A 27,847-nucleotide genomic window follows, 5' to 3' on the forward strand; every position below is an offset into this window, starting at 1 on the left:
GGTATGGGTGATCGGGAGGGTAAATTCAAGATTGCGGGTTGGATGGGGTCGTTGCAGCTGCAATGCTGACAGGTGAAACGGGTTGGTAACGTCGGGACTTGTCAAAATCATCATGATTGTCCTAATCATACAGCTCTTAGCGTCATCTATTTTTCATCTAGAATGATCCACATCTCTCTTTTACATACCACAGGGCTTGTACTGCGAACAGGGCTAGGTGGCAATCCCATCGCTTGTGATTTGATACTATGACTTGAAGATGTTGGTGTTGTAGGTACGCTACTAAAACGATGCTGATGATGATAATTGCTGTAATCAAGAAGCTCGGCTTGTGACAGTCGTATCGATAACCTGCGGCTTCCAGCTACAGCAGCAGCAGCAGTCAATGAAGATGGCGAACCTGGTGGTTTAGGCGTATTGGAACGACTTGATCTGAATGAGCGTATTGAACCAGAGCGCGAAGAAGGAATACGTGGATAAGTTGAAAGGTGATGTTCTGCCAAGAATTGTTCCAAAAAGTCGACAATTAAGGGTTCTTTCATAGCCGACAGCTTGTACTCCTCAAATGACTATATCCAAAGTAAGTATACATGGCAACGTGACACATATACACAGCATTTGAGCCACCCATCTCTTACATATACATCACGTTTACTCATATACACAAACAAACCCTCTCTCTCACTCACAACATCCTTCCTTTTGCATGATTCTTCTTACCAATTTGCCATCATTGTCCACATCCAGGTCATCAAACATCCGTGCAATCATATCCTTAATCTCACTTGTTTGATCTTCATCATCAGAGAATGTGCGTGACTAGATGAATGAATGAAAAAAGCATATAGCAGAATTAGGCAATTGATAATATGACCTACTACAGACGTGTTTACCAATTGCAGCATCACTCGCTCCAGCTCCGGTTTAGTAAGATAGCCATCATGATCCACATCGTACAACTTGAACGATACTATGCACAGGATGTCAGTCCTTTTTACAATCATGGCTCTCTCTCTCCCTCTCTCTCTCCCTCATATCTTTATCTATGCATAAAAAGTTTATACTCACATACAAGCTTTTCATCTGGTGTCCCTTTCATGAATACGCTAAGCCCATTGACAAATTCACTAAATGATCATCATCTTCATTAGCCCATGCGTTCCTATAAAGCACCACCATCCTCCTCCCCTTCCTTACCGGAAATCAATCATTTTGTCGTTATCTTTATCAAAGGCAGCATAGAGACGATTCAAAAACATGTCATCATTGGGTGATACGGATGGGACGCATTTTCTGACAGTCTATTTCATTGTCCCAAGGATGCATTTAGAACCGCTGTTGCGTCGACTCGAATAGAATAGCTCACCTCTCGAAAGACATCTTCAGTAATGCTGCTGTGGTCCGATCGTCGTGATGTCGAGGTTTCCAAATTATGCCGGAGATGCCGAATCTCTTTCGGGGAGACTTTGTTGGTGGGGTTGAGAATAAAGCGTCAGCGTATTGAAGGAGGTGGGGTGTGAAGAAAGGACGGTTGCTTACAATGCGTTTTACGTGATAAGACTCGGTTCTCTTTGCTTTTAGCTTGACCCATTATGGAAGAAGTATGTTCTTGCCAAAAGTACCTTGAGAATATAAGAAGGAAAAAGAGAGAGAGAGAAAAAGAAAGGGCAAATGCGGAGATTCTGGACCTACACACACACACACGCATATGCCATCATCATCATCATCAGCATCACGGCAGATCAACGGGGCTTCTCTTTCAATGGTCCCGTGTGCTGTTGCTGATGCATGTGTGTGCAGCATGATTTAGCTCTCCTACACTTTTTATGTACTGTCAGCTCAGCCTCGATTACATCATAGGCTAAACACCTATCAAACTATTCATTTTTTGTCCCACACTTGCCTATTACCCTCCCTTGTTGTTGTTCTTCTTGCGCACAATTTCCAAGAAGGTAATCGAATATCCTTCTTATGGTGCAGCTGTTCCACAAGTACAATAGAATAAAAGACAACGCTCATCGTTAGTGGTGATGGTAGCTACCAATAACATCAACAGCCCCTTTTGTTTTTTCATCCTAGAACGATAGTTGATATCAACACGCATGAAGAAACCTTGACATGTTGTATAATGTCACAATAGGGAAGCAGCAACAACACATTCTCACGGGCTTCGAGAGCGCGCCAATGCATTAGCGATATGCTAATCTCAAATAAGAGAGTCCGACCCATGTGCCGACGACGCGTTGATCCGACTACTGGGAAAGGCCCCGATCCACCTTATCCATTTCATTAAACCCATGGTTGAGTTAACTAAGTACGGCATTCAAGTCATAAAGACGATGGTCGAAAATGTGAAACGCGTTGTTGTGTTGATTCTTCATGTCCATGCTGCATGATCATCATCTGAGTCCTTGCGGCACCTGTGGCACCATAGGAGCCTTTCTCCACATTATTCATATGCCCTGCCGATCATTCGTTCAGCTAATCAGGTACGAGGATGTTTCGCCGCCCAACCCACATCCAAAAGCAAGATGGTGCTCAACAACACGATGCTTGTACAGGTTGTTAATATAGTAAGATGGGGTTATGAAGATCCTCCTGTCGATGTAGTAGTATGTATTGTTATAACACAACACGAGTGTGCTATGAGCTCATTCCATTCATTTAAACGATACAATCACATTTTTAATAATGTCATTGGATATGGTCAATTGGCATAGACTGTAGTAGCAAGCGCTGGTATAATGATATGATTGTATCACATGAGACCCAACAAGAAGATGTCAGCCATGTGGCACACATCTTGCTGTATGTGTGTGTGTGGGGGGGGGGGGGAGGGAACGTAAATGAATCTCTCCCCTCCGCTTCCTTCTTTCTCTTTATTTCATGCCATTTTCCTCTCTCTTCTCACAGCCTTCTTCTTATACCCCCGTTGCTGCACGCGATACCAATGACACCACCCATGAAGACGCATTGAACGACGAGACCAGCAATCTAATTGTCCCAGAGGATCAGCTGCAGTTGAACGACATTGCAACGACAAAGTTTGTCTATATCCTTGTGTTCAGCACTTGTATAGGAGGCTTTCTCTTTGGTTATGATACTGGCAGTAAGCAAATGTCTTCCCTTCTTCATTCAACGTGAACATTGGCATGGGGCTGAATTGAACGTATGGCTATAGTCATATCAGGTGCTTTACAACCACTTCAAGAAGAGTATGGACTCGTCACCATGCAAAAGGAATTTATTGTTGGAGGCACTACATTTGCAGCTATCTTTGGTGGCCTTGGTGCTGGCATGGTAAGATTGTTGTCAATGATGATCTCCTCCGCTGCGGCTACTGACAATCGAAGCTATTTGCAAGGGGGTTGATCGCATAGGACGAAAGGTAAGGAAGAACTATGATGGGGATCAATAAAGGGGACATGTTTTTATGTTGTCATATATAGGCACTTGTTCTATTTGCATCCGTGGTGTTCATTGTGGGTGCCGTCATACTGGGTCTTGCCACTGGCTATTCAACTTTGCTGATAGGGCGTCTCGTTGTCGGGTTTGGTGTGGGAATAGCGTCCATGATCGTCCCAATGTATATAAGTAAGTACCCACATATTCCCTAGGCAAGGTCACATTACTAAACAACAAAAACAACAACGCACCATGGAATGATAGGTGAAGTTGCACCCAGGACGCTTCGAGGTCAATTATCCACAATCAATACACTCATGGTCACGTTTGGTCAAGTGGTTGCCTATCTCATCAATATCGCCTTTGCAAAAGTGGATGGTGGATGGCGGTACATGTTTGGACTGGCTGCATTGCCTGCTATCTTTCAATGCTTTGGTATGTTCATACGACTACAGCTGGGATGGATGAGGAAAAGTCATACTAAGTTCATGCATGTAGCTCTTGCATTCGTACCCGAGTCACCACGTTATTTGATTGCCAATGGGGAAACGTTACGAGCACAAGCCATTTTACGCAAAGTATATGGGGAAGCAGTATCGGAGGGATTCATCGATCAAGAAGTGTCCAGTATACAAGAAAGTATCAAGCAAGAAAGTGAAGGCGTATCATTCAGTGAGCTTTTCAATCAGGTGAATCGACGACCTTTATTTATCGGTAAGGATCCTCTCATGCATAGCCAATCTTTTTGGTTCACTCATTGTATCTTTTTTCTTGCTTTGTCGTGTACGTAGCATGTATTTTACAAGCAGCTCAGCAACTCTCGGGGTTCAATACGGCAATGTACTATGCAGCAACAATTATGCAAATGGCTGGTTTCCGTGACCACGGCGACTCCACCACAGTTGCTCTCATTGTGGCTTCCACCAACATGATCTTTACTGCTATAGCCATCAAGACCATTGATCGAGTTGGACGTCGACGTTTACTGGTTTCCACCATGTTTGTGATGATCCTGGGGTTGCTCGCTTTGGGATCATCGTTTGCTTCTCTTCAAGGGTTGGTGCCCAAGCAAGATACATGCGACTTTTATGGTTCCAATTGTGCACGATGTGTGCTGGATGAACGTTGTGGATGGCTTACTATGGGAGATACATGCAGTGTTGTTGAAGGTCACGAGCAAGATTTGTATCAGAGTCCAACGGGATGTCCACCTGAATTCCATGGACCAGTTATATCAGCGAGTCTATTGGTGTCGCTCTTTGTCTACGTAGCAAGCTATGCTCTTGGTCTTGGATATGCTCCATGGGTAAGAGGTCACCATGCAACAACAAATGGATTACCAACAGCATCTAATGAATCATGCTGTCTTTTCTTGTTAGCTTATCCAAAGCGAATTGTTCAGCATGCAAGTCCGAGGAAAAGCAAATGGCCTAGCTACTGCAGTCAATTGGACCTGCAACTTGATCATTGCCACAACCTTTTTGTCGCTAGCCGATGCCTTATCCACTGCTGTCACGTTTTGGTTATACGCAGTCATCTCGTTTGCATTTTGGGTTCTCGTTGTACGCATGGTACCAGAGGTAAGGGATCTAATTCATAGGCTCATGTTTTATTCAAGGTATTGATCTTTTCGCTTTTATAGACCAAAGGGAAATCCTTAGAAGACATTCAATCGCTTTTTCATTGAACAATGAATATACCAATTAATTGACATTATAAAAGTGTGTTCACAAGACGATCCATGGAGCATTTTATAGGATGGGAGTGCATGGGATTTGTTGCCATGGATACCATGATACTTTAAATCACAAACAGCTTGGACATGACGCGATTATGAATGAAAGAAAAAGCAAATTGTATTTATGGAGCTATCTACAAACTATATAAGGGGAGGGGGAAAGGGAAGGTGGATATATGTACAAGAGTTAAAGAGTGGAGAGCATCATACGGAAAACCGCAATGAGCTGTTGATGTTGGTGGTGGTGGTGGGTTCGGGGACCTCAGGCATGCTTACTGCACGCAAGTTGTCCTCGCCCCGGACAAGCATCGCAGCAAGCAAAGCGTGCTCGTCATCCAATTCCTCAACCTTGATAGCAGGGAGGAAAGTGGGAGGTGATGGTGGCTCGAGCTTGACAGCGGCCAATGGCGTTACGCCAGGTTCGGTTTTAATGGGGACGAGTGGTGGTGACAAGGGCGAAAGTGAGGAAGAAGAGGAAGGACCAGACATGGGTCGAGGTGTGAGAGGAGGAAGAGGAGCAGCAAACAAAGAGGCCAAACCAGAGGCAAACGCATTGTACTCGCTTTCCGAGACAAAGAACTGGAAGTTCATTGCCTCAGCGGCAATCCACTCAAATTCGTCAATTGCTCGAAGCGGAATGCCAGACACCGGTCCCCACTAAAAATGAGCAAGACAATAAGCAAAAGTGTTAGATTTATCAATTTACAGTAAAAGAAAACCATATACATACCTCAACTAGTCTCCACCACATGTGATCGTCATCGTGCCATTTGCAGGCCAAACGAGTGGCAACCGTGATCAGCAAGCAGTCTCCACCGTACCCAATGTTACAGACAAGCTCGGTAAGGCGAGCAGCACCAACAGCAGCAACAAGGCGTTGGGCATAAATCATCCTATAATAATAGGCTATCAGTCATTGAAGGCGTCAATAGCTCGAATGAGAAATACTTACGAGAGGATAACAACTTCAGTGGAGGCGCCAGCTTGCGCAAAGAGATGATTACAGTAATGGGCCATACCCCACAAATCGTTGTTGTTGTTCAAAGGGGCGTTACCAAGGAGGAGCGAGAGGAAGAACGCGTAAAGATTGCCGGAATCAATGGAGATATTGCCAACGGTAATGAGAAAAGGTGACATGTTGGAAAAGAGCAGTGGTTGCCTGGAAACGGGGAAAGAGTGCAATTAAACTTGACAGCATCACTGTACGTAACACAGGACACGGACTTTGACCCCCCAACGTGTCACCCCCCAACGTCAATGGGACACAAAACACTTTTTTGCCATAACTTTGGAAGTTTATTACTTTTTGCAAAAATACTATCTCAAGTAATAGGAAACCACCATACAATTAATATGGCGACAAAAAAACCCGGTCTTCAATTGATGGAATACAGCTAAAACCCCTTAAAACCCGATTTTCATCTACGAACATAGGACATGGTCATACCCTTTTGCCCATAACATTGGAAGATTCATTCCTTTTTGGACTTACAGTACCTCAAATGATAGAGCACCGGCATACGATCATGATGCTATCAAAAAAGCACGGTCTTCTATGGTGGGAATGCACTTAAAAACCTTTGAAAAGGATAATGATTATACCTTTTTCCTATAACACTTGAAGATTCATCGCTTTGTGGATGGATGATACTTCAAATGATAGAGAACCATCATACAATCATGATGATGTAAAAAATTTTCGATCGTCTATTCATGGAATGCCCTTAAAAACGTGATTTTCGTATTTGAACGGGCTTCGTGCACATGTTTCTCCTTTGCAACTTTAATAGCACATGATCTTTTATGAGAGGTATTTAAAAGGATAAAGCAACGTTGCGTGGCAACTAAGGGGGTATCATGGTCAAAAGGGAAGCGTGCCTGCGTGTGGCAATGGATGGCTGTAGTCAGTTCAAATGGCGCCTGCCAAATCACTGGCACTTTAATGCAGCCGCTTCCTTTTCTCAGCCGCTTCCTTGCAATTTCTTTTTTCACTTGGCCGGTCAAGGTGGCGATCCCGATTCCAATTGCAACATTGGACCATAAAGACTGATGCAAACAAACGCTATTGTATTGGACACAAGCTCTTGACTGCAGGCATCACGATTGGAGCACTCATGCCAAACGCCAATGAGTATTCCCTCGTTCTGGTGAGAACGTGTAAGAGTATCAATTGAAATGCCCCTGCTAACATCATGTCATTGATAGAATCCATTCATCGCCTACATACTCGATCTTCGTGCTCGACCTTGTCATCAAGATCAACATCATCTTCAGAAGCATTATCATCATCGTTCACGTGAAATCTCTCAACGCCGTTTGTTGTTGACCCGTCAATTTGAATCCTCAAGAATAATTGCTATGACTACATGTGCACGTAATGGGACACTACCTTTCGCAATCTTTCTTTCACTGATCAACTCGATCCTGAGACTTTTATACGTACAAGGTTCCTTCATACATGCTGAGTAAGTGGCCTTTTTCTTCTTTGTCAAAGCTCTAATTTTTTTATTCATAGCAGCTTCGTGAAGCAGCAATGTGGCTATCAAGATCCATGTTACCTTGGCGACTATCAAAAAAAGATCAGGCAACACATACAACGAAGCACCTCCCCCTTCTCTACATCAGTACCCTACATCCTCGTTTACCTCGTTATAGTTTCCTCATCCCCGAATACTCCCAATTGGTCTTTGTGTTTTGTACGTTGGTTATGTATAATACATTGATGGAGGCGCATTATAATGGGAAAAGCTGCTATATCATGTAATCCCCATGTTGGAGCTGTGATTTCTGGGAACATTCAAGCTCGTGTGCTATGCTTATTGACTTTGAAAATGCTAACGACTTTTCTTTTGAAACGAACGCTTATGTACACAGCCATCCTCGAACCACGTCTTATTTTGTGGAACTTGAGCACAGCAAGTAATTGAGTGATACCAACATTGTTTGATGACCTTGTCTGATTTATGCATGCACAATCAACCACACCAAAGCTCTCCCATCAATCTATCAGCTCATCACTCTTTGTGGTAACAGGAATACCCACGCCCACCGTGCCGATATAAACAAGATGAATGTTGTCGACCATCCCTTTTCTCCCATACATCTCTTTCTTCCCATCATATCACCTTTGATCGCTGACAACTTCAAAAGCCCTTGGTACGTGCCATGTTGGATAGTCCTCTTTGTGTACGATCCATGTACTCATACGTATTTGTAATGGTCGTTAGTCTTTCATTGTTATCCTACTTTCGTTGTCATGGTTGTCATTGTTGAGATACTTGGCTTCTTTATGAGGTACACAATGACCACTTCGCTTAATGAAACATGTATTCATATAGATACCATGTCCCTTTTGACGTAGCTACCTCACTAGATGCACCTAAAAAGTTGGATTTGGGCCATATGTACAACAACCCGCATGGCGATGATATAGCGGTGTCCTTACAATGGTTATTGGAGGCCACGTCGGGGTGGATGTGGACACTGCCAAAAACAAAGTTGACCAAGAAGGCACAAAAAAGAAGACCTCAAACTCGACGTGAGGTGCTCTCGACAGCTTGACCCATCAAGAACCAAAAAGAAACTGATCAAGAAAACAAAAAGAGAAGATATCAAAGCTTGACACGAGGAGATTACAGAAGACCTATTCAATAATGGTCTTCAGCTTGATACAGATAACAATACAACAAGCATGTTAGCTTTGTTTGTCATGACTATATACCAAGAATCCATATACATAGCAAGACCAGTATGGCATTATCAGCACAATATTCGCCATCGATATGTATACACAATTTGCTACTAGTTGATTATCCTTAGAATGAAACGAGGGTTGAAATAAAGGATATGGATTAGATAGTAAAGCTAAAATGAACAACCACGATGTTGTTGCTATCATCTCAGGCTAGGTTTATCAGAGCCGATTTTGGTATACACATGATCCCTTGTCAATAAATGCATGGTGTGTAGGATTTACATCTCAGCTTTGTCATCAAGATCAATGCGTAGGATAGGATCTCAGCATGCATGTCTTTGTAAGAAAAGAACATTGATTCCCCGCATGAGAATAGTACAAAGTTGATCAAGGTACCGTTTTCTCGGAATGGCTCATCAGCCGACTGTGCGTGACACCCTGTGCCTTGTCGGGGAGAGAAAAGGAACAAGGGAACACCACCATCTCATCAGCAAGTTAAGGTCCATCTCATGGAGATCGTGTTATATAAAATAATTTATACATGACATTTGTGTGTGTGGATGTATCGCTTAATGATGGATCATACGATTGTTTATTTAAAAGATCATGCATTTGGATGTGCGCGGTACAATGAACAAGAAGGGTGCTCTTACCGCGCCAGGAACACAGCACAGCAGCACAATACCCGATTAATGCCCGCTACCCCAAATGCCAGGTTTGGGGCCAAAGCTGCTTATCATGTGAAGATCTAAGCTTTATAAGGTTACACGTCTATTCTGCTTTCGAGTTTCTTTCTCTTGCTTTAACTCTGTTGTATACACGCAATGAACACTCATCAAACTGAATCTCGTAAGCCTGTCAGGTAGGTTGCTTTATTGCAAATGGGCGAAGAGGTACACACAGCGTGGCATGGGGCGTCATGTTCCTGAACTTTTAGATAACCTTCTTGCTCTTTTACAGAATCTGGGTCGATGGCTGCTTTGACATGATGCACTATGGCCATGCCAACGCTCTCCGTCAGGTATGTTTTTACCAAGCCAACCTCGTATAGCATGTTTGTATTGACATGGTGTGTTTGATAAAAAGGCCAAGGCTATGGGTGATTATCTTGTTGTTGGTGTTCATTCTGATGCCGAGATTACCAAGAACAAAGGCCCTACTGTGATGCGTGAAGAAGAACGGTAAGTGGTCCTATTGCATGGATGGATAGAGTGTGCGTGTATCTTACATGCATGTTTTTCTCTTTTTACAGCTATGCTGCCGTAGCAGCTTGCAAGTGGGTCGATGAAGTCGTGCCTGATGCACCTTATTTTACCACCGTCGACGTTCTCCGCAAGCACAACATTGACTTTTGTGTCCATGGTGACGATATCACTACGATGGCTGATGGTACCGATTGCTATCAAGCTGTCAAGGATGCTGGTCTTTATCGTGAATGCAAGCGTACCCAAGGTGTATCAACCACGGAATTGGTGGGCCGTATGTTGCTGATGACTCGTGATCATCACAAGCGTCGCATGTCAGCTGGTGCATCATCGCTTTCAAGCTTCAACTCGGAAGATTTGGGTTCCTTTAGTCGTGGTACTCGTCGCACTACCGTCTCGCACTTTTTGCCTACTTCCAAGCGCATTGTCCAATTCTCTGAAGGTCGTGAGCCTGCTGAGAATGATAAGGTCGTCTATGTCGATGGTGCATTTGATCTCTTCCATGTTGGTCATATCGAATTCTTAAAGCGTGCCAAAGCTTTGGGTGACTTTTTGGTTGTGGGTGTACACGATGATCAGGTAAGATTGTGTATGGATGAGGTCATGGAAAGCCAACTAATACAATGGATAATGCACGACGTAGACTGTCAATGCTATCAAGGGTGCCAACCATCCTTTGATGAACCTTCACGAACGTGCTCTTAGTGTGCTTGCTTGCAAGGTAATAATGGATCTGAGATGGGGGAGGAGGTATATGGAGCAAGAGGTATAATCTTGTATACTGATGTCGGTGATGTGTTACAGTATGTCGACGAAGTTATTATTGGTGCTCCTTACAGTGTGACCGAGGACGTGCTCAACAAGGAGTACAAGGTGCATGTCGTAGCTCACGGCAACACAGCTACGGAACCTGATTTGGATGGATCGGACGCTTATGAGGTATGGCAACACAAAGAAATTTACGCGAGGAGGTTGAGAATCTTCGGGAAAGAAGGTGGGCTTATACATCTTGTTACATTTACAGCTTCCCAAGCAACGTGGCATCTATGTTGAAATTGAAAACCCCAACTCGACCCTTACGACTCAGGGCATCATTGATCGTATCATTGAGAACCGCTTTGTGTAAGTGTACAGGATGGTTGATTGTAGCATGATCCATGGCTGACACTTTGATGATTAGCTTTGAAGAACGACAACGTAGAAAGGGCGCCAAAGCAGCTATCGAGGCTGAAAAGGAAGCCATTGAAAAGAATGCCAAGGCCACTGCCGCACAATAATCAAGAACCTATACGCACATACACGCCCTCCTCACATTGTATCCTCCCTCACCTTCCAATCCACCTTAATTTACCCGTCTTGCGTTGAATTCATCTTCAACGTTGTATAATCTTTCTCTTTTTTTTGAATTCCCCCTCTTTTCCTGTATCATATTGTTACTTCTCCCCTCTTTTTCCCCCCTCTCCTTTCTTCTTGTACCTTTGGAGAGAACAATGACAACAAAAAAAGTTTATTGTGTAGGCCGTAAAAGGCGATTATTAGATGATGATGTATAAAAGAAAATAAACGCTACACGTTCAACCGTTTTAAGGCAACCATACAACGAGTGCAAATGGCAAGACGCCAAGTAAGGATATAGATACACGAGCTTTCGTATGGCCATTGCTTTCGATTACATCCGATTCAATGCTGCTGCTGGCGTGAAGCATATCGGCTGATGGGCTAAAAATTTCGCTTGTGATGGTGGTGTAGGCTAAATGTATACTTGAGTATGCAAACACAAAAGTAATGGTAATACCATGATGTTGCTGTACCTGTTACTGTTGGACGTGCTCCATCTTCGCTGTCTGTGACAAATGGGGAGGTGGGTACTTGGGCTGCTGGTTTGGATGAAGCATTGGTAGCAGAAGGTGATGGTCTCTCATTTTCATTATCACAATCTTCATCATTTTTAGATGCATCGACAACGTATTCGGATGAAATGCCATCCTCATCCTCATCACAGTCTTCATCGTCGTCTCTTGAGGAATCATCATCATTATCATCATCGTCACAATCTTCTTCATCTTGCAGCAAGCGTGTCGAGGGATCGGATGCATCCTCCACTGACAGGCCATTCTCACCAGTTTGAGGCTGGTTGGCAATATCAATGACCATCGTCTTGTGTATAGTAAAGCCCTCACTATCAATACATGCATTCTCGCAGCTCATGTCAGCTGCCAAAACATGTCAACTAGGTGCAACACATCGCATGCTATCGTACTGCTTGTTTACATACCACAGTCTTGTGCACAGGAAATGCCACCTTTGGATGCTAGAGTAAAGTGCACTAAATGCACCATTGCTGCAATTGTCGTCAACGCTCCACTGGTATGAAAAAGACGCATCGTTAATGTTTCATGCAGCCTTGATCTCCCCTTCCTTTCCTTTTATATCTGGGATCGTTACGAAATTGTCCAAGCACTCATCCTCGGTACAACGGCATAGACGATGATCATTTGGTAATAAAAAAAAGTTTCATGTATTTTTGGAAGATCAAAGTTGAAGCAGAGAGTTTACACATATATGCAATAAAAAAGATGGTATATGCTTCGAGGGGAAGGTTGAGCGGGAAAGAGTGAGAAAAAAAGAATGGGAGATATGGGGAACAGCATTTTTACAATTCATCGTGACCAGTGGAAGCATCCTCAGTTTCCTCACCATCCACAGTGAGCTTGACACCGTTGGCACTGTGTTCATTCACAAACTTGACAAGATCCTCCAAAGTACGGCTACCTTCATAATCAACCATCTCATTGGTCTTGGCCTTGAAGAACTTTAAGGTAGGGAAACCTTGAACGCTGAAGCCACCTTCAGGTGGGATATCATTTTCAGTACCATCCAATTTGGCAACGACCAACTTGTCTTGAAGACCTTGATCCTTGACAGCAGTACCGAGCTCTTCCCAAATAGGGGCGAGACGCTTGCAGTGACCACACCAGGGAGCATAAACTTCAACGAAAGCATCCTTGGACTTGTCAAGAACAATGTCATTGAATTCGTTAGCAACGACCACCTTGACAGGACCGTTGTTGTCTTCAGGAGCATCAGCCGACTTTAAGGTGGGGGCGATCTTGCCAGCGTCATAGTCGGCAAGGAAAGCATCAATGTTGGAAGTGGTGATATCCTTGGTTTGATCAAAGGGATACTTTGCACCAGTGTCGAGATGTTGGATACCAAAGGCGGGCCATTGTTCCTTGAGACCCACGTTGCCAGCATGAGCACCATACTTGGAGGCATCAATATGAACAAAGTTGACTTTGCCCTTGTACTTTTGGGCCACAGGCTTAAGAGCGGTCACCAAAGGCTCTGCTTGTTCCTCAGACTCGGCAAAGATATAAGCAAGGGGCAAACCGGATTCAGCATAGGAACCAAAGTTGGACGCGTCGACTTGGCCCAAAAGAGGAACGGTGCTGGTCTTGATAAAGTCAGCAACAGCCTTCTTGTCCGACAAATCCTTGGTCCATTCGTTACGACCACCATCCACATCCTCATCAAATTGCTTGTAGACAACAAGAGCAGGCACCGAATCCACATTGTGCTTCTTGGCAAGGGCATCATCCGTCACAACACCGAAAAAGAAATCATCACGCATCTCCTCAGCCAATGCCTTGAGAGCTGCTTGGTTGGTCTCATCCGACGATGACACGTAACCCACAATAACGGCCTTGTCAGACTTTTTGAAATCATCAAAGTTATCAGCATTCAAATCGCTCACAGCAGGTGCAGCTTGCCTTTAAGTCATAATAGAGTTTTGTTAGAATGAATGACACTTTATCCCTCCCTCTTTTTGTTTCAAACTTACTTTTTCATATAGCTGACAATACCAGGTGCTTGACGTGGACCCTTATATTCAGAAGTGTTGCCCTTTCTAAAGACCTTGAGAGTGGGATAACCACGCACTTCATACGAGTTGCACAATTCAGTGTTGGCGGTACAATCCACCTTGCCGAGGTCGATAGAATCCTTAAGTTCAGTAGCTGCCTTCTCGTATTCAGGGGCTAAGAAACGCCAAAGTGATCATCAGTATACACATGCATGCATGCAGATACACCCTTGACGCGACAAACCACACGTCGCCACGTCCTCTCTCGTTTATACATACCAAGAGCCTTGCAATGGCCACACCATGGAGCATAAAACTCGACGAGCATCAGATCCTGATCCATAACCTTATCTTCAAAGTTGTCCTGATTGAGCTCAATGACATTGTCGGCGAGGACGCTTTGAGTAAGAGCGGCGAAGGTGGTAGCAAGTGCTGTCCAAAGCAAAGATCTCTTGACCATAGTGTAGTGTGTTGGGTAGTTTTGTAAAGAAAGAAGGATAAAAAAGAGTTGCAGGAAATTAGGAAGCCCTATTTATCATCCCATTATAAGCGTTTGTGCTGTCTTGCATTGATTGGCTCTGGATATCAAAAGCTAATGCGTAGTTTGAGCCAACTAACTGACACACACCTGTTGAATGATCAATGGTCGAATGTGACACACCGACGTTTTCAGGCAAGCTTGGTCTATCAAATGTGGCTCTGCTTCTGCTTTCGTATTAGTCAGCGATGCCTTCTTTTACGTTGAAAATAGGGGGGAGTTGCCATGGATACGTGATGTTTATTAGTGGTGATGGGTTGTCTTCTACGTAATGACCTACATACTTCTATTGCCTTGTGGCTAATATGCATGTAATACCTCGGCTGTAGGTTGCCGATAATGCCACACGCTGTTTGATGATTAGTCTTTCATCAGGCTTAGCTCTTTCTTATATCCAAGTTTACTTGTTCAAGATGTGTGCCTTCCCAAATGGGTGCATGAAATATCTTCTCTTGTACCAACCAGCACTATGGATACCATGTATCAATTGGGACCATGCACGCATTACTGCATGATAACAAAATGCAATTCTTCATATGGCTGGGTAAACGTTTTATGACCATCATCATCGAGCATCAGCAGTGTTAGACAACAACAAAAGCAAGCGTGATTTTATTTAATAAGTGAGGTACTCAACAATGCATTCAGGTGGTGCTCTTTCATAAATAACGCGATAAACCGCTGTCATCAATGGAAATCTATGCATGTACATTGAGCAATCCAAAGTCCAGTGATTGTTGTCAGCTATGTACTTACTCTTCTGTCATGTTACGTGTGACCAAGAATCGATGTACTTCAAGTGCCGTGGTAGTACCTTGTAGCTTTTGACCATTAAGAAGCTCTTTTTCTATTTCTTCAATGGACTATAGTTGACAAGGTGTCAGCGGATGCATGCTATTATCTTGATTATGTAGGATTATACCTTATCCGAGTGAATGAAGGCTTCAGCAACGCGACGATTACGACCTCCAGAACACGTAGTGATCAAATCAGCCACGCCACAAGATTGAAAGAAAGTCTCTGTACGCACACCACCAAAGAAGGTCTTGCCAAACTTTCGCATTTCCAAAAGGCCACGTCGAATCACAGCTGCTCTTGTATTGTTGCCATACTTTAAGCCATCGCATACACCTGCAGCAATGGCCACCACGTTCTTGAGCGCACCACAGATTTGCAAACCTGTGTAATCCTCGATGACTGATATGTTAAAGTAAGGGGTATGGAAGAGTTTCTTGAACACGGCACCATCTGTGTCTGGGTACTTTGTTCCAATGGTTGCTTCTCCATACTTTTCTTCAGCCACCTCGGTTGCAATATTGGCACCACTCAATGCAGCGCATTCGATACCAAGCAACTTGCTAATCTCATCAGAAAAGAGCATAATGTTCTCATCTCGAAAATCAAGACCCTTGATCAATGTAATGCCCCGACAGTCTGCATCAATCACCTCCTTCAGTGATCCACATGTTTGGTACACAAACTATAAATATAGATGCATGAGTTGTGATCCCTACTACTACTACGTGTGTATGCATAGGATGTACCTGGTGGGGTAAGACAAAGACAAGGATGTTGGCTCCTTCAGCTGCCTTTTTGACATCAGGTTCGGCCACGATATTGGATGAGAGCTTGATCCCTGGTAAATACCTGTTTCATCGTCAACACCAAGCTTATTGTAAATCGAGGTCTTTTACTTACTTTACGTTCTCATGTTGCTCATTGATGATATCCGTCAAATTACGGCCTTCAATTTGCTCTTGAAAGACCCACATACGCACAGTGGGATCAAATAAATCCGAATGTTGTTGTACATTTTGCCCTATGACACGTGCAATGGCGGATCCCCTATGTACGTATCTCTAGATCAGATGTCTGATATCGAGATTGTAATGTGGCGTTATCGTATTACCAATTGCCCGAGCCGATTATTGATACCTTGAGTTGTTTGCCCATGCTCTTTTGAAAAGAAAGGGAGAAAGAGTCGAATGATACGATTTCTTTCGTTTCGGTGAATTTTCCTTCTTTCGCCCTCCCCCCTTGTTGTCTCACTTACAATGACAGAAAACCCTTACATAGTTATGACGATCATGGAAATTGTATAATTTTGTACAAAAAGAAAACAAAAGGATAAAATGTACAGATGTTGTAGATATTAACAAGAATGATAGGTAGTGGTATAGATATGTACGGATCGAAGAGTTGCGTTTAGGCGGGTTCATTGTTGGTAGTGGTGGTGGTCGTAATAGTCGGATTTGGCTGATCGGTGTTGGTTGTTGATGAAGGAGGAGGAGGAGTGGATGATGATGTTTCTTTTTTCATAATGGAAGGTCGTGGTAGCCATCGTGGATTGGGGGTACGAGCATTCTTTCGATAGCGTAAAAACAAAAACACTGCAGCACCAGCACATGCAAGGAACCCAACGATACCCAATGAAATGCCGACTGCTTTGGCTGTGGTATGATTCGATTGATTTGGATTCGAAATAACCTTGGGTTCATCTCCACCATCGCCGCCATTATCACCTCCATTGTCAGGCATATGAGGAAATGTGAATCGGCAATCGGGTTGCACTGGTTGTGGTTCGTCTTCGTCTCCTGGTATACTATCAACCCATTCCCATGTAGCCAAATTCAAGATCCCAATATCATTCACAAAGTTGCCATCAGAGTCATATCCTACAAACACACAAGATCATGTCAATATCCATATCGCATTACACGAGCTTTCCTTTTTACCCATCATGACCAGCATGTAATTCCCATAGGTCACTGCTTCATGGCCTGCGCGTGCTGATGGTGCTGTTCCTGTCACCATAGGTGTTGACCAACTCAATGTGCATACATCGAGTACAAAGAGATCCTGGGAAACAGTATGGCTCGATTGATCCTCTTCGTTTTGATCGGTTGGTTGCTCAACATTGATGCCTCCGAAAACAACGATTGATTTGCCATCCGGTGCTACGCAAATTATCCTTATCAATATTTCATTGATCCCCTCTCACTGTACAATGAATGATCTCTTACCTAATGTAGCCGAGAAGCTGCCAATAAAAGAAATCCATCAACATCAAGATACATTTTGTTGTGTCACCCATTACTTACTCCAATTTGCCATCTGGGGTGTCACCAATGGTCGCCATTGTTACAGCCTTGTTTTTGATGGTGTCAAACACTATCCGATCACGTGAGTGGGTATAAAGATCCTATGGATCATCATCCCCCCCTTCCAACTTACCAAGCACACTTTGGAAATCAGCTTCACCAAAGATCCATGAATCATCTGAGACGTTTCTGATAGCTGTTTTGCCACCCAATATAAATAATTGTCCTGATCTGCAATATGTCAGTGCTCTTCATTCATATGCAACTAGTGGTCCTTGTACCACAATGCCAAGATCATACTTACACCAAGACCGCCTTATGTCCGTATCGTGCAGGTCGTTGTCCCCAAGCGTATCGAATCGTTGGCCAACTCCATACACCTGTTTGCATATCGAAGTTGTAGAAGTCATTATACTAAATGTAGGGTTCATTGTATTAGCAAAATGCGACCATTGTTATACGTCGTCGTGCTACTTGCATAAAGTTGTTCACCCGCTTGTTGCCTTTCTTCGGTGGATCGGCCTCCATAAAACCAAGCGACTTGAGTTGTGCTATTTGCAGTAGCTGACATTTCTGCACGTGATTGTGGCAATTGGCTGGTGGCGTCCACGGCTGTTGTTGATACCATCGTTCCCTTTTAGCCGCCCATCATCCATAAACTCACAAGGATTCACACACACACATACCAGCTTGATGCCAAGAAGCAGAAGACATGTTGTAAACGACCATGTTGTCCATTTCAGTCGTACCACGATCCCCAGATTGAACATAGATAGATTCGTTTGGGCCTGCGAAGGCAACACCATATAAATAAGGAGCCACTGTGATGGATGATGATGATGAAGATGATGTATCGGATGGTGGTGGTTCCCAATGAGGACATGATTGATCAACGCCTGTGGAAAGATCCAGTGACCATACGTCAATTGTATCCTGTAATATGATGATGGTGATGAGGTATGTATGGATAAGCATATGCATGTACAAGTGGTAGTGGTAGTAGTAGTGGTACACATACAGAATTGCCACCCGTCAAGTAAACTCGTTGGTCCATGAGAATGGCTGAAAAGTCTGAAAAGTTGCCGGGGAATGTGTTGTCGCATTGTTGTGCTTGGACATTGCTGATGAGAAGGACAAGAATGAGACATGGCCACCAAAGAGGTAACATGGTGGTGGTTCAATAGGAGAAACAAAGGGAGGTAAATGAAAAGGTACGAAATGCTTTAAAGGAGCGGCTGTCTGTGTTTCAAAGTCGTATTATCACTTGAATGTTTGAAGGCTGACAAAGATAACTCTAGTTGCAGAGAATAGTGGAGTGATATGAATGGATCCTATTGAATGCGGGAGGATCATGGATGATGATGATGCTCTAAAGCACTGTCACCCTTGCCGTAAGAGGATTAGCTTATAAGTAAATGCTAGGCTGGTCCAGACGATCCGAAGGTGGAGACCACGTTGCACAACGCTGATGATGAACGAAAAGAAATTGCAATTGTAGATCGTCCGCAATTACATTTTGAGCTTAGACTCTCTTTGCTCAATGTAATCCAACATATTTCTCTTTTTCTCTCTTCTTACTTTTTTCTTTCTCCCACCCCTTAATCAAGTTGTCAAAACAATGAAGGCTCATTCTATAACATGCTCCTTGATCCTATTACTGTTTCTGGTCAATACGATCGACGCACAGTCATCCGACGCTGCACAGCAACAGCCAGGTGGTTCATCTGATGCTGCCAACGTACCTGCACCCACAGCCTCAGCTGAACCATCACAAGGCAATTCACCTACGCCTGCACCTACCACTACAGACCAACAACAGCAACAGCCTACCAATACACAAGACCAAAACCAAAATCAAAACCAAAATCAAGACCAACAGCAGAATCAACAAAGCCAAGACCAAAATCAAAACCAGCAACACACTACTCAAGGGTCTAATAACACGGGAGCAGGTGATTCAGCAGTAGCAACACCCACTCCAGGAGACAATAATCATTCGAGCGGGGATGGTGCTACAACTCCCGAATCATCGTCGGACTCATCCCAAGAGGATAACAATAACAACAACAACAACCAGCAACAACAAGATCAAAATCAAGATGGGCAGCAGGATCGAAACCAAAACCAACAACAACAACAACATCAACAAGGTGATAACAATCAGTTATCGACGGCCACGATTGCCGGTGCTGCAGTGGGAGGCATAGGTAAGAGAGATGATGTCTATAATTGTATGCGTTTTCTTGTTGCTAAAAATAATATCTATTGTAGCGGGTGTGGCGTGTATTATTGGTCTCTTAGTATGGTGGTTGTGCTGTTGCCGAAGACGTCGTCAAGATGACAAGCGAAGACGTTTGACAAGAGAATTTGCAGCTACCGAAGAAGATTTTGCCATCCATGATAATAGCGCTGCTGGTATGCGACAGCCCATGTTGCCTTCTTTCCAACAACAAGCACGGCGGTTTGTGTCACCACCACCTACGGGGTATATGACCTTGCACGACCAATCCGTCAATGATTATCCTGTTAATGATTACCCGTACGACAACACCAGCAAACAATTACCACCCGCTCCTCTTGTCACCACCACTCATAAGCCTGATATCCCAACCTATGCATCCAAACCCGATACCATTGATCATCAACCCCATAAACCAGATGAAGCATAGAACTCATAATAAAGATTGCAGTAGTAGTAGCATGATGATGTTTATAATCCATACAAGTAGGTTGCATAAATCACAAATCCAGTGCCAATGATAAACGTGCCAGTGATGGTAAATCCAAAGAGCCATACGCTCACCAAACTTGAGAGGATGATACTGAAGCTGGTAGCAAATCCCTTGAGAATCGAATCTATCGTAATACCATTTCTTAGATTGATCACTCGAATTGCACGTATACTCACATACCAGCAAATTTGACTACGAGACCCACAATAAGACCACCAATCGCTTGGATCAAAATGACACACCATGTCATTGGCGTATAATGTACAAAGAACCCTTTTTCCATGATGGTGGGAACATCTTGAATCAAGGTAGCAACGCCCAACACCACCGAAAAAGCCGCGAGACGTGTGCTATTGATCCACCATACGCTCATATCATTACCATCCTTTTTGTCACCTCCCACATCCAAAGGTAATCGTTGTGCTGCTGCTGGTGTGGGTGAACCTCCTTTGAGGATCTTTTCGGTATAGACGGCTGCTAAACCTGAAAGGACACATGCCACTAGGACGGCCACATAGCCTTGTACACTGGATTGATTGCCGATCGATTCAGTGGCAGATGATGATGATGCTTCTTCAACGACTTCTTCTTTTGGCAAAACGACCAGCGCGATGCCAATAGTCAGCAAACCCAGGGCCGCCCATTTGATTTGTGATAAAGTCTTGTTGAGTACGATACGGCTGAAGAATGCAGTGGTAAGTAGTTTGAGTTGATACAAGACGGCAAACGTAGCAACATCCAAGTGCGTAGCAGCCACATATTGAAGATTGTTCTACAATAGTATCTCGGGCAATGAGATAAAGCGTATACATAGGGGGGTTGTATAGGTAGCTTTTACCTGTATCAGGTAGATGATGGCAGGGACGGCCGTCTTTACGGCAAAAGGCCACTGTGTAATAAATTCATGGTGCAGGAGCTTCACCAGCCGAGAAAAGGACCGCCGACATGTCATTGTATACAATGCACCGAAACACACGACCAGCTTGACACATTCATTCATAAAGACGGCAGTGGATGCGAGGTATTGCTGATCGCTGGGGACACTTGCTCGAGTGTAGCGCATGACGAGATTCAAAGCACTGTTCTGTACAATGAGCAATAGCAAGACCAGGTATTTGACGTCGTTGGTTGAAGCGGCTGCTGCTGTTGCTGTTGCTGCATAAGTAGCATAAGGATCAATAGTTGTATCATTGAAGGGGAGGATACTAGCTAGTTTGAATAAATGACGTACCCATGTTGAATCAATCAGATAAAAGAAACAAATAGTCTTGTGAGATGCATAAGGTGTGTGAAAGAAAAAGTGGCACTTGCGTACCTGAGGACGAGCATTGGGGAGATCAATGTCTCATATATCGGAGTGCCATCCAAAGGGTGATAGCGTGTTTTGCTCAAAGGGCTAGACACTGATACTACTACTACGCAACATACCCAGGCCTAGCCCTCCCTCAGCCCAATATCCACTCGTTTTATCATGCATGGCTAAGCCAAAATATCTCTTCGGTCTATTGGATCTAATGCTTATCATGCATGTTGGAGAATTTGTATTGATAACATGTCCCATCCACAACCTCACTTTGTTGATCCAAGCCATCGCCATTAGAACGTTTATTAAGAGGATCTTATATAAAGGTTGTATTCTGAAGAAGAACAAAGGCCGATTCCTCCTTGCTTGTGAATAGATATCACATGGCTTTGATCCATACTGTAGTAGCACACTCTTGTTGAAATAACGTGGCATACTTCATGTATGACATATCCCATATGTAGCGAGTATAGTAATATAGTAATAACGTTGCGAAAAGCATCTCGATACGATGATTTATGTAAATGATCCAATCTTGCTTCTTGACCTTCAAACTTCTATTCCCCCTTCGATCCACCAACCAACCAAGTAATCCACATCTTGCACATACAAGCTGATAGCACGATACCCTTCTAAACCTTGAATCCAAACTTCATTCAATGAAACATTCGAAGAATAGTAGTACATGGTAGTGTGGACGTTTATCAAGCAAATACAAATTGAATAAGATATGGGAGGTGATCACAAAGAGCCAACAAGGATAATTGTGTCATTGTATGCTTGGTTGTCGCCGTCGTAATCATCCTTACATCCATGGTTGCAAAATAACTGCTGCATGCATCGAGTCGAGTACTCCAATATCATCCATGGCTGTACAACACCTTTTGTCAATTCCACCCCATCCATCATCATCCTCAGCCATATCCACATGGTGACATAATCCATCGTTCCTGCTGACAACGAGCCAAGTAACCAAAGCAACATTCCAGGATTATCCATCCACCCATCATCACCATTCCAAGTCCACCATGTTGGTTGAAAGAGCCAAGGGATCGCTGCTGGTGTGCTTCCTTCTCCATCCGGCTGTTGTTCAATCACATGCATGGCCATCTCAACGAGGTGAAGATTGCTTGTATTGCGGTGTAGTACTTGATAGCTGACATGGCGCCATGGAAACTGGACATCACGTCGCACACTTCATTAAATGATAATCATCCTTAATCACCATCTCTCAATCAATATCCCCATCCATCCTCTTTCATACCTTAATAATGGGTGAATCACAATACAAAGTATCTTGTAGTAACGTGCTGCTGGATAACGACGCGTGTAATGATGCATGAAAAGATGGTGAACGACCATCGCTGTATTCCTTGTACTGTCAGAGGCACCAGCATCCAAGATATTCAATCTACCATAAAAGCAATGTAAGATAGCAAGCACAGCATTTGCATTCCTTGTCAACATACCCAGAGCAAAGGTGTAAAGACCTGTTGGGACCTCTCGTTGTGTGACAACCATGGAACGAGTACACACCACGCCCCCTTTTGGATTATAAAGGAGAGAGCAGCAAACTACACGTAGACTTTAGTATCTCGACGTCCAACTTGAATAATAAAGTAATGCAGATTGAACATACGATGTTGTATTGCAATGGAAGTTTAAGTCAAAGGTAGATCGCACGCGTATACTTGTTGTCATGGAGAAGTGTTGCCATTGACCACCAGTTCACGCATTGACGCTGTACATTGGAAGGGACGCTAGCTATTAATGCGTTGTAGTTTGCAATGGAGACAAGCTTACCTTGCTTTCTGAAACGGGAGAGGAGAAGAAGGGGCTCTTTGTCTTCCTTTTCCACGCCACCCCGCTTGCTGTTGTTAATATGGCAGCCTATACACTTGGGTCAATACCAACGACCATTATGCGAGATTTCAATTAAACACATTCCTTGTAATTAAGCTATACCATCATTTTACTATGGCGGGATTGGCGTCAATTTGCTCCGTGCACATCAATGCAACCGTTATAGGACTCCTCTTACCAAACATAGAAGAACTATATGGATTCATTGTTATTTAATGGATAGCTTTTTCATGATAGGATGCTGTTTACGCGTTTTCCCGAAGCCAATAATCATAGCGAAGTGTGTATGTAACCACCAAGTACAATAAACTCAGCTCATCCTCTTGCCTATAATGCTGTCGACACCATTTGCTAGAAGAAAGTAGCTTCATCACGCTTACAGGATGGGTGGGTGCGGTTGTGTGGAGATTGAAAAAGAGGTGGAGGTGGAAGAAAAAAAGGCCGCACTCCGAAGCCTTTGGGCGAATGAAATCATCGAATTCCACGTGATGAAAGCAGTGGTTTGCCCTAAATCTGAAGAGAATGACACCCATTCACTTTTTTTCTCGAAAAAACCTACATTTATATGATTGTAGTAAAATTTACGATCAAAATGATATAAAAAACGTTGGAATCGGGCGTAGCTTCATGTACAACGGTGGGGAAAAGTGTGAAAATGAAGAGACCCACAAGTTGACAATGGGGGTCCCTAAAACCATTATATAAGTAGATCGATTCCTAGGGTAAATGGACCTCGGATCTCTCGCCCTGCAGTGTTGGGGGCACGCAGGGGGAGAGAACCATTAAAAATCAAGCACCTGCTCGGGCCCCCAATCCGACCAGGTCCCTTGACGATGCGGAGATTGGTCCGCCCGCTAGAGGTGGGGATGGTGAGACAAACCTTCGCGCGGTCATCCCTGTGAGTACATGACGGAAGTCATCGAAACCAATTGTCTCTTCCTTTTTTGGCTTTTTTTCTTGGATCGGTTACACATAATCGCGGGTTCGATTCCCACTCCCTGCACATATTCCACACACTTTTTCTTTACTTTTGCATCACTTTCGTTACTTTTTGATTCCCACACCCCATTTCCTTTTCTTTTCTTAGCATTTACAACCTTTACAACGCTTACTTCATTTCTATTATCTATAAACAACAACTATCGTCGTATTATAACTAGAAAAGTAATTGCAAAGAATAAAAGACAACCAGCAACAGAGTTTATTTGAAGCATTTTATGCTATTCTTTACTTCCAGCTTATCATCTGGGTTATTTCATTGTATCGGGAGTGCCTTTAATTTCATGCACCTCGTCAAGAGCAACCTCGTCTGTACACACCCAAGTATACGCACGTTACCTTTTATCTTTTCCACTCACCCTGATCCCAACCATGTTCTCATTGGCGGAAACGATCTTGCTAATGAGTGAGTTACCTTCAACAAAAGCATCAGCAACACACGAGGTTCATGATGTAAAAGCTGCTTGACCCATACAAAAGTTCAATTGTGAGATAGTAAGAGGAAAGGCTCGAGCATGATGTGGACGACAATAACGGATGCTGGTGGTGATGGTTACGTTGTTTTCTTGTGATAGTGTCGATGATGAAGAGAATGGGGCGGGAAGTGATTAATGAATTACAACGCGACGTCCATTGTAGAGTCTTGTTGGGTTGAAACAGTGCCATGGTGGTTCATCGCATATGGTTATCCATTCCAACAGCCAGCTCCGTACGCTCCTTGCATTCCAAACGACTTTTAAAATGGGCTTCAACTGATCAATGCATCTCTCGGGACAAGTTGGTTATTCCAGCCTCAGGCCTATTCGTGGAAGCCGCTGTATATCATCACCACCATGTGGGCTGTAGTGTACTATGCCACCTACTCCAACTTTGCATATGCATTTACGGAGATAGTTAAATCAAAATGAATGAGTATATGATTCATTTAGCATAGAATGAGGTTTTACCTTAATAACAACTCAAATTACAATGACAATGAAAGGAGGGTAACAATGAAAAGCTAAAGATCATCACGGATATCAGTATATGGATCGTTCATCGAATAAGCCCATCCATTTACATGATACTCACATCAATTTGGCCTTTGAAGGTGCAAGGAAATAAAGGTGGATGTATTGCGAGTAATAGCAAGGGCGACAATGTCTTTCATCTGATGGTAGGCGTGGGTGTTTCTGTGATCACAAAGAGCATTGGTGCCATGCATAATACAAATCCGAGTGCATATGAGATGAACAAGGCGTTCATCACCAAACAATGACAACCATCCACTTTTCCACAACTCACTATCTTCGTAAATACAAGCGTTGAATCAACCGCTGAAAATCGCTGCTACCTATCGTTTATATAGAATATGAACGAGATGAAGTTAAACCAATGCAATGCGACGAAAGGGACAAAAGCCTCTTGATACGGTAATGTAAATGATCCAATCTCGCTTCCCGACCTTCCAATTTCTATTTCCCCTTTCAATCCAGAAAGCAACCAAGTGATCCACATCTTGCACATATGAGCTGGTAGCACGATACCCTTCTAAATATGATGTTGAATCCAATTTTCATTCAATGAGACATTCGAAGAATAGTAGCACATGGTAGTGTGGGTGTTTATCAAGCAAATATGATAAGGGAACAGCATTGCAAATTGAATGGGATACGGGTGAATCACATAGAAGCAACAGGGATAATTGTGTCATTGTATTCTTTGTTGCTGCCGTCATCATCATCCTTCATCCATGATTGTAAAATAGCTGCTGCATGCATCGAATCGAGCACTCCAAAACCTATCCATGGCTGTAAACACCTTCCGCCAAAGATACAAGCCCTCTTAATCCATCATCATCCTCAGCGATATCCACGCGCCACGTGCATCGTTCCTGCTGACAACGCGACAAAAACCAAAAGAGAAATTCCATCTTTCCCAATCACTGCACTTGGTTGCATCCATCCATCCATATCCATTGCAAGTCCAATAATGCTGCTGATACGCTTCCTTTTCCATCAGGGTGTTGGTCCATCTCTTTCTTGATCGTCTCCTATCGCAGCTCAACTAAGGTGATGATGCTTTGCATTGTGGCGTACTTGATAGCTGATATGGCATCATCCATAGGAATTCGTATGTATTGAAAGCAAGTTGATGACACGTAAACAAAGCTGCTCCCATGCAATGGCTATCTGTTGTCCAGGTAACAAAGGATGCAAGGCAGGATGCTGCAAGTGAATAGCACTGCTTGAGACAATAGAGTAAGCTGTTACGTTTGGTAGTGGCCGAGGAGCGTGCAAGAGCGTGTGTCGTAGTAGAGTGACAAGGTTGTGAACGCTGTATGAGACAATGGTGTAAAGACATCGCCAATAGCAACTGCTGGAATGAATGCTGTTACGTTTGATTGTCGTCGACGATTGTACAAGAGAAGGTGAAGTGTCAAGATTCGCGGCTGTTGTAGTGGGCTGCATACGCCATGGACTTGCCATTCAGTCAAAGACATTCGGACCAAGAGCGTTGTAGGATTGACATGATGGGTAGCAGCAGGACAATCGTTCGCAGGTGGTAGTTGTATACATGAATGGGGCAACAGTTGGGAATGGGAGGAAGAGAGAAGAGCTGAGGGTGGAAGAAGTGGAAAGTAAATCGGTCGGACACCTCTTGTATAAATGCATGAACACCGTACATCAAACCTTGATATTGAGATTACCCCTCCTCGAACCTGAAACTTTCACACAATGTACTCTGGGATATGCTGATTGATATTGTTTTAAAAAAGACCTCATGTTCATTTGAAAATATTGAATGGGAGGGTACAATGTGGGATTTACTATGGAGATCGGAAAGCATGGCAGCGCCGGGTTCATGACCTATGGAAATAGTATGTATTACCTTGGGATTCCCCATCTCGAACATGAAACTTTGTCAGAAGGTTCGCTGGAACATGCTGATCAACTTCATTCAATTAAAAACAGCAGGGTTCACTGTGAAGATTTAAAATGCGGGGTGGTCCAAATGGTGAATGATGGGATCAAAAGAGCGGACGGCCCACCGCCCCGAAGTTGCCCACTTCCCCACTTGAAAATGGGTCAGAAGGGTGCTCTCGCATGCTGATCCACTTTTATCTAATAAAGACCTCACGTTTCATTTGAAAATTTGGAATGGGAGCTTCCCAAAGTTTGAAAGACGGAGACATTCGCAGGGTCTGCGATTCATTAATTTTCATGTTTGCTGTTCCAGCGTAGCTCAGTCAAATCAGCTCGGATCAAGAAACTTGAATGATGGAAATGCTCGGCTGGAGCAGGAGAATCGTTTTCATGCAGTGGATTTTGCAACAATGTTGATTGTGAGGAATTGGCTGATAGCGTGCACCATATGGATTATTATGGATAGACCATAAAGTAAAATCCATCAATCCTTCCAGTCAT

The 27,847-nt window shown here is 43.6% G+C and overlaps 10 protein-coding genes across 10 annotated transcripts; 3 read left to right on the forward strand and 7 right to left on the reverse strand.

The window, feature by feature from the left end:
- Positions 1–25: 25 nt before the first annotated feature.
- O0I10_004930 (uncharacterized protein) lies at positions 26–1,591 on the reverse strand (the record flags this gene model as incomplete). Its single annotated transcript, XM_058484979.1, has 8 exons — positions 26–121; positions 189–569; positions 721–819; positions 894–970; positions 1,069–1,127; positions 1,198–1,301; positions 1,367–1,464; positions 1,540–1,591. 8 exons carry the CDS (start codon positions 1,589–1,591, stop codon positions 26–28), a joined length of 966 nt encoding a protein of 321 aa, XP_058344129.1.
- Positions 1,592–2,886: 1,295 nt separating this feature from the next.
- On the forward strand, positions 2,887–5,092 carry O0I10_004931 (uncharacterized protein; the record flags this gene model as incomplete). The annotated part of the gene is made up of 9 exons (XM_058484980.1): positions 2,887–3,109; positions 3,182–3,300; positions 3,365–3,388; positions 3,450–3,594; positions 3,670–3,840; positions 3,904–4,119; positions 4,197–4,711; positions 4,785–4,985; positions 5,048–5,092. 9 exons carry the CDS (start codon positions 2,887–2,889, stop codon positions 5,090–5,092), a joined length of 1,659 nt encoding a protein of 552 aa, XP_058344130.1.
- Positions 5,093–5,347: 255 nt separating this feature from the next.
- O0I10_004932 (uncharacterized protein) lies at positions 5,348–6,280 on the reverse strand (the record flags this gene model as incomplete). Its single annotated transcript, XM_058484981.1, has 3 exons — positions 5,348–5,800; positions 5,874–6,036; positions 6,096–6,280. The coding sequence occupies 3 exons, from the start codon at positions 6,278–6,280 to the stop codon at positions 5,348–5,350; spliced, it is 801 nt and encodes a 266-aa protein (XP_058344131.1).
- Positions 6,281–9,661: 3,381 nt separating this feature from the next.
- On the forward strand, positions 9,662–11,319 carry O0I10_004933 (uncharacterized protein; the record flags this gene model as incomplete). The annotated part of the gene is made up of 8 exons (XM_058484982.1): positions 9,662–9,699; positions 9,798–9,858; positions 9,924–10,018; positions 10,090–10,621; positions 10,686–10,763; positions 10,847–10,981; positions 11,067–11,164; positions 11,223–11,319. 8 exons carry the CDS (start codon positions 9,662–9,664, stop codon positions 11,317–11,319), a joined length of 1,134 nt encoding a protein of 377 aa, XP_058344132.1.
- A 306-nt stretch (positions 11,320–11,625) lies between these two features.
- On the reverse strand, positions 11,626–12,196 carry O0I10_004934 (uncharacterized protein; the record flags this gene model as incomplete). The annotated part of the gene is made up of 2 exons (XM_058484983.1): positions 11,626–11,792; positions 11,854–12,196. The coding sequence occupies 2 exons, from the start codon at positions 12,194–12,196 to the stop codon at positions 11,626–11,628; spliced, it is 510 nt and encodes a 169-aa protein (XP_058344133.1).
- Positions 12,197–12,695: 499 nt separating this feature from the next.
- On the reverse strand, positions 12,696–14,364 carry O0I10_004935 (protein disulfide-isomerase domain; the record flags this gene model as incomplete). The annotated part of the gene is made up of 3 exons (XM_058484984.1): positions 12,696–13,812; positions 13,884–14,079; positions 14,184–14,364. The coding sequence occupies 3 exons, from the start codon at positions 14,362–14,364 to the stop codon at positions 12,696–12,698; spliced, it is 1,494 nt and encodes a 497-aa protein (XP_058344134.1).
- A 694-nt stretch (positions 14,365–15,058) lies between these two features.
- Positions 15,059–16,395, reverse strand: O0I10_004936 (glycerol-3-phosphate dehydrogenase (NAD(+)); the record flags this gene model as incomplete). The annotated part of the gene is made up of 6 exons (XM_058484985.1): positions 15,059–15,140; positions 15,199–15,305; positions 15,365–15,922; positions 15,987–16,089; positions 16,141–16,287; positions 16,352–16,395. The coding sequence occupies 6 exons, from the start codon at positions 16,393–16,395 to the stop codon at positions 15,059–15,061; spliced, it is 1,041 nt and encodes a 346-aa protein (XP_058344135.1).
- Positions 16,396–16,647: 252 nt separating this feature from the next.
- O0I10_004937 (uncharacterized protein) lies at positions 16,648–18,711 on the reverse strand (the record flags this gene model as incomplete). Its single annotated transcript, XM_058484986.1, has 9 exons — positions 16,648–17,117; positions 17,178–17,399; positions 17,466–17,482; positions 17,544–17,613; positions 17,677–17,774; positions 17,848–17,957; positions 18,022–18,155; positions 18,230–18,476; positions 18,562–18,711. 9 exons carry the CDS (start codon positions 18,709–18,711, stop codon positions 16,648–16,650), a joined length of 1,518 nt encoding a protein of 505 aa, XP_058344136.1.
- Positions 18,712–19,161: 450 nt separating this feature from the next.
- On the forward strand, positions 19,162–20,212 carry O0I10_004938 (uncharacterized protein; the record flags this gene model as incomplete). The annotated part of the gene is made up of 2 exons (XM_058484987.1): positions 19,162–19,750; positions 19,815–20,212. The coding sequence occupies 2 exons, from the start codon at positions 19,162–19,164 to the stop codon at positions 20,210–20,212; spliced, it is 987 nt and encodes a 328-aa protein (XP_058344137.1).
- A 41-nt stretch (positions 20,213–20,253) lies between these two features.
- O0I10_004939 (uncharacterized protein) lies at positions 20,254–21,510 on the reverse strand (the record flags this gene model as incomplete). The annotated part of the gene is made up of 4 exons (XM_058484988.1): positions 20,254–20,399; positions 20,456–21,047; positions 21,114–21,430; positions 21,507–21,510. 4 exons carry the CDS (start codon positions 21,508–21,510, stop codon positions 20,254–20,256), a joined length of 1,059 nt encoding a protein of 352 aa, XP_058344138.1.
- Positions 21,511–27,847: the final 6,337 nt, after the last annotated feature.

This window comes from Lichtheimia ornata (genome assembly GCF_029851405.1).
Source record: "Lichtheimia ornata isolate CBS 291.66 chromosome Unknown scaffold00019, whole genome shotgun sequence".
NCBI classification, from domain to species: domain Eukaryota; kingdom Fungi; phylum Mucoromycota; class Mucoromycetes; order Mucorales; family Lichtheimiaceae; genus Lichtheimia; species Lichtheimia ornata.